This window comes from Cylas formicarius, unplaced genomic scaffold (genome assembly GCF_029955315.1).
Source record: "Cylas formicarius isolate icCylForm1 unplaced genomic scaffold, icCylForm1.1 PGA_scaffold_5__7_contigs__length_24384050, whole genome shotgun sequence".
NCBI lineage: Eukaryota > Metazoa > Arthropoda > Insecta > Coleoptera > Brentidae > Cylas > Cylas formicarius.
Window position 1 is genome coordinate 8,370,509 of NW_026844341.1, and position 13,603 is coordinate 8,384,111.

Below are 13,603 nucleotides of genomic sequence, written 5' to 3' on the forward strand. Positions count from 1 at the left end.
TAAAGGACCGTGAAAATTGCCTCAGAAAATGACGAACCATTGCCCTTTATTGATTCTTCGGACCGTCGGCGTTCTTCTTATAGTACTTACTTAAGCCCGGCGATGATTTCCATCGCTCCATTGAAATTTCCAATGTTCCACGAAGACAAAGCGACCCGCAAAACGCAGGACAATACCGCCCGTCTGGCATCGTGGGTCGGTTGGGATATTATCAGCTGCGTAACCCAAGCGCTAACCTGCGAACAAAAAAAAAAGCAATCGCTATGAAAGACAATTTGGGAAACGAAATATATTGCGACGAATGTCAGAATTACTATTATAAATTGAACAGTAGAAGTAACAAAGGAGTTAAGTGCCAAAATTTATTAAAAGGAGATGTTGAAAAAAAACTTATTCTTACAAAAATAAAAATAATTTTATTTTGAAAAAATAAGCTAACATATTATTTGCCTTATAGGTAAATAAGCTGCGACACAAAAAATATGGAAAAAATATTTTTAAACAAAATTTTAAAAAAAATTAGAAACGGGCTAAATGCCAACACATTATTTGGTCAAATTAGAATAAATTTCTTGGTGCTTAGGGTCTTTTAGATAAGGAATTATTGATATTAGTTGCCTTTTCTTGCTATCACCGATCTTATTCGTGTCTGGTAGCAGCCTAACTGAGATAATTCGAATATCTTCTATTTCAGAAAAAGATTCAGCAGTAAACGAAAAGCCAGGTCTTCGGGAGTCAACTTTCATTCGAACTTTGCTAATATTCACTTGTTTGAGATTTAGTACCTTGTTAGCTGCCGCTTGCAGATCAAAAAAATTTTTTTGTGTAATATCTACTATCTCAAATCGGCCTATGTGTATACTTGACGTATTACATTGTGTAAGTCCTCAGGTACCATCGAAACTCACTTGCGCTTCATTTTCTCGATTAACGCGAAATCCCTGTCGCACTGAAGGAAGCTATGACCACTGACAAGGTTCAATAGTGTCAAAGAGTCCACAACTCACTAAAAACCCATAAATAAAAACAATCATTCTGTTTTTATTTTAAGCAATAAAGTTATAGCCTAATAACCAAGACCCAATTTCGTCACCGCAACGTCCTGCCACTCCTTCATGCCAACAGCACATGTATGAATGTCTTTTATCCCCAAAGTTGATTCCTAAGTTGTAGCTTGAAAGTTGGTTCATGTAGAACATGTCAGAGTGGCACTTGCGACGATGCGATATCGCTTTTCACGAGCATACACGCTGCTTCTGCCTTTCTATGGTGCACCTCCAGCTTCAACTTTGCTGCCCGACTTCTTTCCCCTGCGCTTTTATTTCGCAATTTAACGAGTTACATTAACGACAGGTGTTACTTCGAGGTCCTCTAAATGAAACATTTCGAAAGTCTTCTTTCAACACTTTTTTGTAATGTAGGTTACCAAACTGAACTTAAATATTCTTTTGCACTCTTTGCTAGTGGATAATGAGATTTTTCTCGCAGTATACTATTTATATGCTCTCTAACAAGTTGCCTATTACTCTCCAGGAGCTGTATGAGTTCTCATGTTCTTATAAACTAAATTGATGGTGACTATCACGAGGGTCTTCGTATGAGCCATGCCTTCTTCTTTTTATGTCAGTTAAGTTCAGGTCTGCACTCAAAAAGGGTCAATCTATGTTCGTCGTTAACGACTTGCAGTTAAATTTACATTTACATGTTATGTGCAAGAAAGACGAATATTTTTTAGGACTTACGGAAATATATACATATACAGTAAAACGATCTGTCTACGAGATCGTCGTAGGGTAGTTCACAATATCAAAAAAAAGATTTGGTGAGTATCGAATCCACTATACTAACAACTGCCCTACGCTTGTTAATTGAAACCTACAGCGCATAAGATAAAAATTGGGACCGTCCTAGGGTTATGTAGACGCTTCCATATTAGAAATGAAAACAATGACTTTAGTTTAGGACTCTTTTTCTCAGCTAGAGTGTTTCCATTTCCGTTTTTATAGGATTTTATTTTTTTTATTTTATTTTATTTGACAGCGTCGTTACAGAAAACGATTAAAAAACAATATAAACGCACAACACGTATTACGGCACTTGACCCCTTACAGAAAGCGCCACCTATCTACGTAATTTTTCCCAGAAATGATAATTCTGACACTTTGCCCGCTTGATGGGTCATAGTGCATGGCATGGCATAAAAAAATCTAATTTAAAAAAAATGTCACTTGCCCCTTTTTTACTTCTACTCCTCAAATATAAATTGCGAGTTTCATAACATCGAGGAAAAAGAATGGATAAATCTCTACATAAAACTATGAAGAAGAAATACGCAGTATAAAGACGGATTGGATGATTTAGATATGTAGGAATTAATCGACGCTTCGAAGACTACAAAAAAACAGAAAGGCAATAGGATTGAGAAATATTAATGTAGAACTATGCAAATACGGAGCAACACAATTGCACCTACTAACATTACACCCCTTTAATATGTGCTGGAAAAAACAGGTTGAAAAGATTGGGAGAAATCCAAAGTGTTGTCATAACGATTCCATAAGAGAAGATCGACAACAATTAGAATGGTCACATTACGGCAATATTAGAGATGCACAGAAAATTCGACAGAGAAACACAAATTTGATTTATAGACATCGAAAATGCCTAAAAATACTCGAATAACACTAGAAGTAAACGAAAAACTGACAGAAGAGATGCGATCTATCGCATGATCACAGTATAGATACAGAGAATAAATTAAGCACCAAAAAACGGAAACGGGAAGAGACACAAAGACAACAAAACAATAAAAAAGTGACATTCAGGCACAAGAAATTAAGTTTCTGTCAAGAATCAAAGGACGTATATATTGGACGTATTATATTGGGACGCTACCTTATCTCAGAAACTATAAGGGATGGAGTAAAAAGTTAAATAAAAAAGTTAATTGGGGTATTACAAACCTTTAATTTATTTTCAACTTCCTTATTTTAAATGGAACACCTGGTATACTAATTCATTTTTGAATTTTATACAAAATTCTAGACATATTTTGTGTATGTCCTATACCTAACCGTTTTTGACATTTTTAATTTAAAGGACGTTTTGGAAGAATTAAAATTTCTGCCAATTTTTTCATTCAGAACCACTTATTGTTTCACTTGAGTAAGTTTTATTGTTGACGAAGGACTGAAATAACGGATAACAAATTTCGAGACATATTAATACCGGGTACGCGAAAAATAAGATTAAAAATGAAATTAAAACACCTGCCAAGAAACTTTTTCTTTTTAATGGAAACTACTCATTTTTATAATCTTGTTACGTTTAGCATTGAAAACATTCAATTTTATATAAGGTTGTGTATGTCCAATATTTTTACTTTTTTAAATATTCCCTTTTAAACATTTGTTTATCACAAATAATATGCTGTTGTCGTTCCCTTTTAGGCACTTCTTTATGAACAAAGAGATAGATAATATTTAAAAGCTCTAGGTAGCGTTGGGAATTTACATTCTGATCAAAAAATAATGGACCTATTATTCTGATCCTCCAAATGGCGGACCATGCCCTGACAGAAGTTCCACCTGAACTTGTAACTTCCATATGTTTTTTATTATTCTTGCTTCTCCAGTAATCCGTATTTTTCCGATTACATTTTTTTGTTGAGGTTGTAAATATGGACTCATCTGTCCAAATGATATTAGCAATTACATTTTCGGAAAAGTGTCTCTCCATAAGATTGTTTGCAAAAATCTAACCTGATTTTGCACTAATTGCTGCACTGGACAAAATTTAAAGGACTTCCAGTGGTTTATTTAAAGGCACGTTTGAAGCGTTGTTCTTTTGACATCGAAATCTAAAGACGCATTTCGGATTAAATCTTGAGGGGTCTCTGCAAAATACAACAAAATATTAAGTTGCTCTTCATTACTCAAAATATGACGTCTATTTTTTTTTCCTCCAAATTCCATATATTCTAAAGTGTTGGTTATGGAAATTTTCTAATATAATCTCTAAGAGCCAAGGTCCGGTTTTGAATTGTATATGTAACTTTCTAACATATCAATCTTTTCCTCTGTGGTAGCACTTGTTTTCTTTAAACGTCGTTATAGCCACCATACACTAATTGAACTTACATGGCAACAGCATATTATATCTGACAAATGTTGAAAAGGAAATATTTCAAAAGTAAAAATATTAGGCATATACAATTTTATATAAAATTGCCTTCATTTTTGATGATAAATATGACAAGATTATAAAAATAGGTAGTTTCCATTTTAAAAAGTTTTTTGCCAATTTTTTAAATTTCATTTTTAATCTTATTTTTCGCATACCCTATATTAATATGTATCGAAATTTATTATGAAATCCATTATTCGAGTCCTTTGTCTACAACAAAACTTACTCAAGTGAAAAAGGAAGAAATTGGCAGATATTTTAAGTTTTCTAGACGTCATTTCTCGCATAAAAAATTAAAAATGTCAGAAACGGTTGGACTTAGGTATAGGACATTATGCACAAAATATGTATAGAATTTTGTATAGAATTCAAAAATGAAATAATATACAAGAAAAATGAAAAACATTAAAATAAATTGCAGGTTTGCAATACCCCAAGTAACTTGATCTAACTTTTGGCTCTATTCCTTAGTACTGTCCCAAGATAAACGACCCACCCTATATAAGGAGTGAAATTAACGGCAAAATAAAAGAGTATAGGAAATGGTGGATGGAACACCTAAACATGATTGACGATAATCGATTACCAAAACAAGCCATTAATTACAAATGTAAAGGAAGAAGAAGACTACTCAAAAAATCGTGCATCGTGCATAATACTTGAAGCGAAGGAAAACAACAAGAAATTATAAATTGCTCCAGAGAATTGCATTAAAATATCTGTGGAAATAATTAGCTTGGTTAGTTTAGAAATTCGTTTTCCTTTTATTGCAATAGAATTAGGACCTCATATACTTGCTCGCGGACTCTTTTCCTAACAGAGTCACTACTGCTGTATTTCTTAAGTTGGTTTAAGCAATTCGTATATTTAGGCACGAATATATGTTTTTCCGGATTGTGTTGGGAGGAGAACGTTTTATTACATGAAAACGCACAATAATAAATTTTTATCTAATAAATAGTCGTTGTATACTTCGACAAAATGGATTTTTCAATTCTTATGAAACAGTCGTTCGAATGGCCGAGTCTATACACATTAGCATTGTATATGGGAAAAGTATGCAAAATGTAAACAACTTTCACGAAAAAAACTTCGATAGTGAACTATAAATGATCAATTAAGATCTTTCAAAAAACCAATATAGAAGTACAGAAATGGTAAAGAAAAGCACTGACGATTTGGACCCTCGGTAAAATTCGGCATCCTTAAAAGATTTTTAAATCACCCTATTATTAAAAAATAATAAGCAAGTGTATTATATTTATTAATATAGATGATTTCGTATCCACTTATAATTTTACTCCTCATTAGGTGGTAAAAATTGGGTGCAACAGTTCAAAATGAAATAATTGAAACAACTTATGTTTAAGGCTTGATTTCTGGGCAAGCCTCGTTTGGCAATATTTTCTGCAACAAGTGCGGTAAACGGTATTTGACTCATGAGTTTATTTGATACGAGCGGAGCGCAGCGGAGCGAGTTTTTAATAAACGAGTGAGTTAAAAAGTTTACCGAACGTGTTGCATACTATACTTTTTCTAAGACCGTTAGTTTTTGGGTACATTTTCGCAAAACAACAAGAATACATTCACTGACATGACCTTCAGAATTGACAAACGTCAAAATTCAAAGCGTGGGAAATATCTCCGAAAACCTCCGATTGCTCCCAAATACGTGCGGTAAAATCTCGGAAATGTCCGAAGTGGCTCGGATTCATGGAAAACGAAACTGAAGTGACGCTTCCCGCGGTATTTTACAGGCTTTGAATTTTGACGTCTGTCAATTCTGACGGTCGGGTCAGTGAATGTATTCGTGTTGTTTTGCGAAAATGTACCCAAAAACTAACGGTCGTAGAAAAAGTATAGTATGCAACAAGTGCGGTAAACGGCATTTGACTCACGAGTTTATTTGACACGAGCGGAGCGCAGCGGAGCGAGTTTTTAATAAACGAGTGAGTTAAATGCCGTTTACCGCACTTGTTGCATAATATACTATTAATCAACCGATTTTTTAGAGAATTCGATATTTTTACCACAATCGTTTGGCTGATTTGAAGTAATAATGAGATCAGGACAGAGAAATTGAAATTGACAAATGATACGACTTCCCATTAACACTAAGGTATTTTTTGTCATTCCAAATGAATGAAACAAAATACTCCCAGTCTAGTACATTTAAGACTGATAACAGTCTAAAACAAAGACTGGCGAAACGAACTTTCGCTTCAATTTCACGGCATGCAATCTGCATCGGGTAATTACGCAAGTCTAACAAACGGCACTTAGCTTAATATACAAATTCTCATTTGGAGCTCATTTCCCGGACAAATATAGCCGTTTCGAATAAACCCAGTGAACTTCCACGGCGACTCAAACTTCACCGTTCGGTTTAATCCTACGTGACAAGTGCTTACATTACGCTGCTTAGGTGTAAGTTGGCGCGAGTGATCCCCGAAAGTTTGCGGAGCGTAAGTACTTCGCCGGAAGTTTGTTAATAAAAGCCGAATCGATCCTTAAATCGTTAAACTAAACGGATGTCCGGAAGTGGGGAAACCGGTAACACTAAAATGACTTTGCTCAAATATCGAACGTAACGAAAAAATTAATTGGGGTGTCTCAATGTTTCACTGAGATGAGCTGATGTATTAGTCCGGAAAAATTGAAAGACATAGCGGTCTAAATAGCAGGACTTCTTCAATGCTATGGACTAGTGAACAATTATTCTATGCAATCACAGTGATGGTAAAATGACCGCGAACATCATTGACAAAATATTTTGTCAAATCAAAAATATGTTAACTCTCGGCTTAATACTAAAAACGGTTGAGGCAGCCAAACCTAGTATAGCATATTCGAATATACAGGGTGCGGCAAAATGATAGGTACTATTTGGGATGTTAATAAAAACCAAACTACACAAAGCAAACATTTTTTTAAAAATATTTTTGAAATGTACATTTTATGCCATTTAGGAACTTTATTTTCTAAAAATGATGTCTTTCAAATGACGGCCATTATTGTTGATGCACTCTTGCAGGTTCTCGCGGAAGCGCATCATTACCCGATGGATCATTTCTTGGCTGCCTTTAATTCTTCCAAAATCCTCGGACGATGTGGGAAAACTGTCGCTTTCAGGTAACCGCAAAGAAAAAAGTCGCAAGGCGACAAATCAGGCGAACGTGGCGGCCAGCCAAGATCACCCCGTAAAGACATCACTTTGTTTAGGAACATTTCTTGAAGACGATTTAGTGAACGACGCGTTGTGTACGATGTAGCACCATCCTGCCGGAACCAAAGATGTTCTCTTTGATCGTTGTTCAACTCGTTCACTTTTGGACGCAGGAAATTGTTAAGCATATCAAAATATCGATCTCCGTTGACTGTTACCGTTATTCCATCTTCTTCGAAAAAGTAAGGACCCCACAGGCCGAACTCCGAGATTGTACACCAGACTGTGACTTTTGGACTGTGAGGAGGTCGCTCATGAAGTTCCTGTTGGACTATTTGCAGACCAATAACGGAAATTTTGCTTATTGATGGTACCCGAGAGGTGAAAGTGAGCTTCATCGCTAGACATGAATATAGCGCCTCTGGGAATGTTTTGAAGATTATCCCGGCATAAATTTGTACGTGTTTCAAAATCTCTTGCGCTTGCTGAAGTTTCGTTAACCATCCAGAATCCAAACTATCCAGAATATTGTTTGGATCTAATGCAATGGATCTAAATGTTTCAATACAGTGAAAGGAATTAAGTACGAAACAGTCTTCCCCGTCAAAGGTCATACTCTGTTGCTAGGTTGGAGAACCAATGGTGCTAACAATAGGTCGAAGAGGTTTGTGATTGTGGTTTATAAGCCTTGGCGAATCCATAGATGATGTAGGATTTTTTCAAGTGGGCGATAGGATCCGTTTGTAAGAATATCGTAATTTTTTTCGCTCAAAACTAATGTAACTTCTAACTGCTTTTAAAATTGCTATGTCGGAGTTTGCAATATCCAATTTAAGGAGTTTCGAGTTTTCAAGGATTTTTGCATGTTTCAAATCAAATTTTATTAGGTGTTTCTCTAGGATAATAAGTGAGGTAAGGACGAAGTTGGGACATTTTGGGGAACCTTTTTTTTAGTTTCAGAAAGTTGTTGCGATGATACATTTAGCACAGTGTTTGGTAGTTTAGAAAACCTCCATTAGAATTTTATCTACAATGGGTAACACGTTGTATTTCGCTCCTGAACTTTTGAACTCCAAACATTGAGAAACGTAGACAATTTCTTATAGAATAAGATTGGTATTATCGTATTTCATGAAAAAATATTAAGTACTTTTGAAGAGATATTTGTTGCTACCAAAAGAAAATATTATTTAACCTAACGACTTTTATTTATTATATTAAGATTAATAAAAAACATGTTGCATTAATTGAAGTGAGAATTCATTTACTTTTCTTTTCGGTGGAAGGTGTCTGTCTTAGATATTTTTTGTGAATAGTGTTTATCCAACTTCGGATTCAAAGGTCTAAGAAACCAAATTCTATTAGATTAAGTCTCTAAGTCCTAATTTCTTGCACTGATGTCTTCGATCTTCTTTCAACCATTTTGCCTGACCTGACTGCGAATTGGGCCTTTAATGCAACGAGGCTTTTGTTGTTGGTTCTTAGTTTCATAAATATCGGATATCATCTTTTTTATTTTTCAAAGAATCTTCCACAGGCTACTGTAATACTTTTTACAAAACTTCTGGATTCCTCCTGCGTCGGTTTTTGCTGACCAACTTGCTGACGTTTCGCCAATCATCCTGCCAAGCTTGACTAGCAAGCTATGAAGAAGCCAAGAAGCTCTGAGGAATCCAGAAGTTTTGTAAAATGTATCGAATATCATCTATTGTGTAAGCATTTGTTGAAACGGCAAATCTTCGGCACCATTTACAGTTTCTTTCAAGAATTGAACAGAGCTGTTACTTGAAGAATATCCTTATGTATTTGATAAACGCACTCAATAATAATAATAATAAGCGCTAATATTAATGCCTTTATCGGTATGTATAAAAGCACACCATTGTTTCAATCAGGTCTAATTTGACTTAGTGAATGCGGCGGGCATGGCGAGTAAGTGAAAAATTTTATCTCTAGATGATAAAGTTGCTTTAATTCGGGATATAGAACGGGGAGAAAAGAAAAGTGATGTGGGACGTCGATACGGACTTACACCGTCGACTGTATCCAGGATTTGGAAGTACAAAGAAAAAATCATTCACGCTGAAGCGGCAGGCAGTTCTAGTAAAAAACTAAGAAAACCAAAATTTGAAGATTTGGGTCGGGCAATGTTGCAGTGGTTCCAATAGCAGCGTCTTAAAAATGTATCACTCTCTGGAACTATCGTAAGACTAAAAGCAGAAAAGTTTACTGAACAGATTGGCATTATCGATTTCAAAGCTTCGGAAGGACGGTTGGGGAAGTTCAAACACAGACATGGTATAAATTATGGACAGATAAGTGGCGAAGCCCGTGATGTCGAAAGAAACATCACTAACGATTGGCTGGAGAAGAGGTGGCCAAAACTTGTAGTATTAGTTAAGCTTGGAAAGAGGTGACAGCAGAAACAATTCAACACTCCTATCGTCATACAGGACTTATTACCGAGACAGGATGCGAACAAGATGATCAGCTACTAAGCGAGTGGATAAAGCAGTTTCAAACAATAATTACGTTTACAAGTGAGGAGTTGCAAGATTTTATGGTGATAAATCATGATTTGCCTACAACAGCAGACTTGACAGAGGAAGCCATATTACAACAACAAAGAAAGGGTAAGGAAGAGCACCAAGAGGAAGAAGAAGATGAAGAAGTTGATCTGGGACCACCACCAACCATTCAACAAGCAGTTAAGCAGCTAGAGAAATTTTTTGTGTCGAAGAAATGGTGAAAATACAAGCCAAAGTACGAGGTGCGTATTGGCATACTAAAAAAATTCAAAAGAAAATGACAGATTATTTGAAACATTAATTGTAGTTCTTAAATATTTGTATAAGTAGATGTTAAAATATTTATATAAAATAATTAAATATTACAGAACACATATGCATATTGTTATTTTTTTTATAACGAAAAAAAAGCAGTCCCTTCAATTTCGCTATATAGAGTTTCGACTGTAATATTATCGGAATGAGAGGTTTATTTTAAACAACCTTTACAAACTGCATTTATTTTGCTCTATTAGCAAATCTTTTCGTTTCCGCAATACCAACCGAAGTCCCCCAACGAATACAGTTACGAATCAGCTGAAAGAAGAGGGCCGACGATAATCCCCGAAGGATCGGAAAAAATATCCTCCCCATCGGTTGATAAATTATGTATTCAAATATATCCGTTTCACCTTAAACGGGGAGAAATAAGTTCCATTGACGGCGCGGGCGCGAAAAATCAATTTATGCGGCCCGAATTTTGTTTTCTCCTACGTGGGGACGGGGTGTTTCAAGGGATTAGGGGAGTTAATTTCCGAATTGAATTTTCTGGCGAACCGTGAAACAACAGAGGCCGGCCGGTCTAGTAAACTAAGTAAACGATAGTTTTAGTAATTTGGAAATTGGAAAACACAATCCGATATAGAAAACAAATTGTTTACTGGAAAGTTAACATTTATTTATAGGCAGAATTTGAAAATAAAGTTAAGTTACAAGATATTCAGGACACGCACTAGATCGAACTCCCTCTTAAAGTGAGCGAAAATGGCGCGATATAGTCAAATTTGCACACCGTAACAAATCGAAATAAAATGTAATATAAAGAAGGGGTCATTAGAGAGTTTTTATTCGGTACCAATTTTTGTGCTTTGGAAACTTTTGAAATAATTTCTTCATTTATCATATTCGCTGCTTCGTGTACTTTACTAATAGGAAACGAAAAATAAAATTGATTATCGTCATCGTATTGATGAAAGCAGCAGTGATGGAAAAAAAGATGACTTTTGGTTCAGAACAGCTTTTTGTAAAAAAAGCTAGTACAGTCTCTCCCAAACCATTGATTTGGTAAGCAATTCATAGTGATCTAAAGTGCCAAATGCTTTACTGTAATCGAGCAATACAACAGAAGTTTAAAATTTAATAGGAAACCAGGGGAGCATATTGGGACGGGCCTATTCTTTTCTCTTTATACACCTTTGATTTTTCAAAATTCATTAAACCCTGTTTAACACGTCAATTCGCTGACGGAAGAAACGCAATTATATATTTATATGTATTATTATATATACATGAGAAACTTTCGGTATTTATTCAAATTTCCACTGCTCATTGATTAATGCTTAATAACTCTAAAACGAAGTTATTTTTGGGATGGCATGAAGTTTAACTTGGTAGTCTGCTTAATTTCAAAATAAAACGCAATGTGAGTGACGTTAGTCCTATTAAAGTATTACATAAAAAAAAACATTGCAAAAAGTGCAAAATTCTTGCTTGAGATTCGCATATAATTTACCAAAATATGATCATATAAACCCTGTCTTTGCACATCTGAAATAGTTAAAAATTCAAGAGAGGTTTGAAATTCATTTCTGTCGCTCGTAATGAAAGGCAAACTAGGTGTTGAGAGCTTCTCAGAGGTACTAAAGATCCCACTACCTGTTTTGTTATCAGGTCCATAACCTTTTTAATAAACTTTCAGCTGACGGCGAAGGTATTTGTGCTTTCAAAAAAAGATTAATTAACTTTTTTATTCTAAGACAGATTAACTTAACTTTACATACACACGATTATTTTTTTTTTGGTTGCAATTTTTTTCTTCTCAAACTCTGGACTGGACCGAAGAGTGAATTTTGTTATGAAATACCTATGGTGTGAAAGTGGAGCAGGTCTTCGGTCTTAGGAACAGGAACAACATTCGCGATCTTCCACGCATCAGGGAATTCACCAGATGAGAGGCGTTTATTTTTAATAAATGTGAGTTTTAGTTTATTTGATTTTTTTTAGTTAGTTTGGTTTAGTTTAGTCAGATGCGGTATCACATTTAATAACTTCTTGAGGCTTATGCCTTCATCGAATAGAGAATTTGTTGTGATTTTGTCTCAGTAAAATTTAATTTTTGTTAAGTCTTAAAGTTTCATTAGTATAGTTTTGTGTAGGGAAAGACTGATTAACCGAACAATATTGAAGTAGGGAGTCGATGAAGAAATCATCAAATTCGAGCCAATGTCAGTTGAAGATTTTGTATTTTTGGTCTTGGTTCATGTACCTGTAAATTGGACCAGAAACTTTTTGGATCCTTTCTAAAACAATTTTGCAAGTGACCTCTCAGCCATAACCGAAACATTTACTTAATGTCTCAAACGCTTGTGATAGAGGCTTCAATTCTACTCTTTTTATACTCTGAGAGTGTGTTATCACGCACCCTCGTCATTAGTCTCAAAGTTTTTAACTAATCAAACTAATTTCGTTTGATGTAACATATTTATTTACTAACAGGAACCTTTTATCAAGTATCGGAAGAAAATATTGCATTGCATTCGCTCTTCATAATGTGTGGGGCTATGACTCTCACTTTGTCACTCATACGCTGCTGAAGTTCCCCGACCTGACCTATTTTTCATTAAGAACGTTCCCGACACACCGTACTCGCAGAGGTGAAAATACTCGACCTCTCGTTCTTGTCCGAGCTTAACGAGACCGGCCAGTAGCGGGTCGAAATATACGGTTGGGAAATTGGGAAATAGATTGCATCCCGATGCCCTCGAACCGCTAAGCGGGAGGGTGATTTATAACAGCGATTAAAAGACAGCCGGAGGCTTCGTTTTCGGAGAGCCCTGCCGATAGGATTCCGAGTCATTTGGCGGTTTTATTTTCACCCTACGGGCTTTGGCAATCGTTCCAAATGTCTTTTATTGAGTTTCGAAAATACGGAGGGGTGCGTGAGACGCCAAGTGCCCCTTTTGAGTTGACCCTGGAGGTGTGGCGACAGTGGTTTTCCTTCGGCTGGATGGTTGATGAAATAGTATTACAATAGGCAGTTTCTTTGAAAAATTATTTTGGAAATTGGATAAACAGCTGCAGGTGTATTGATTGTTTCGATCGCTTAGGTACCGTAGATAAATGGAGGATTGTACCTGGTTGATCGGCAAGAGCAGAATCTAAGCCTTTTGTGAAAAATTTAAAGACCGAGACAGTTGTACCGATTTGCTTGTTCCCGCTGGCCATTTTACTATATCTCTATTTCGCTCAGTGTGAAAGCTAGGCGTAGCCACACTAGAATAATGTGTAAATTTAACCAATTTCCAGTTTTTATCGTTAATTTGCTATAGAGGATACGTTTTCTCACGCGAGGTATCCGTAACCGGTGTTTTTAATGCCCCAAAAGTAATTAAAAAGATGATTAGCTTTGGGTGAAGTCAAGTCAAGTCCCTTTCAAAAAACATTGTTGCATGTTGCAAAACCAGGT

The 13,603-nt window shown here is 35.7% G+C and overlaps 1 protein-coding gene across 5 annotated transcripts in view; it reads right to left on the reverse strand.

The window, feature by feature from the left end:
• Positions 1-13,603, reverse strand: part of LOC132701747 (1-phosphatidylinositol 4,5-bisphosphate phosphodiesterase epsilon-1-like) — a 313,515-nt gene that overhangs the window by 91,240 nt on the left and 208,672 nt on the right. For all 5 annotated transcript variants that reach the window (XM_060669913.1, XM_060669908.1, XM_060669912.1 and 2 more), the window contains one exon: positions 91-236. In XM_060669913.1, coding sequence (XP_060525896.1) covers positions 91-236 — 146 coding nt within the window. The remainder of the gene's footprint in view (positions 1-90; positions 237-13,603) is intronic.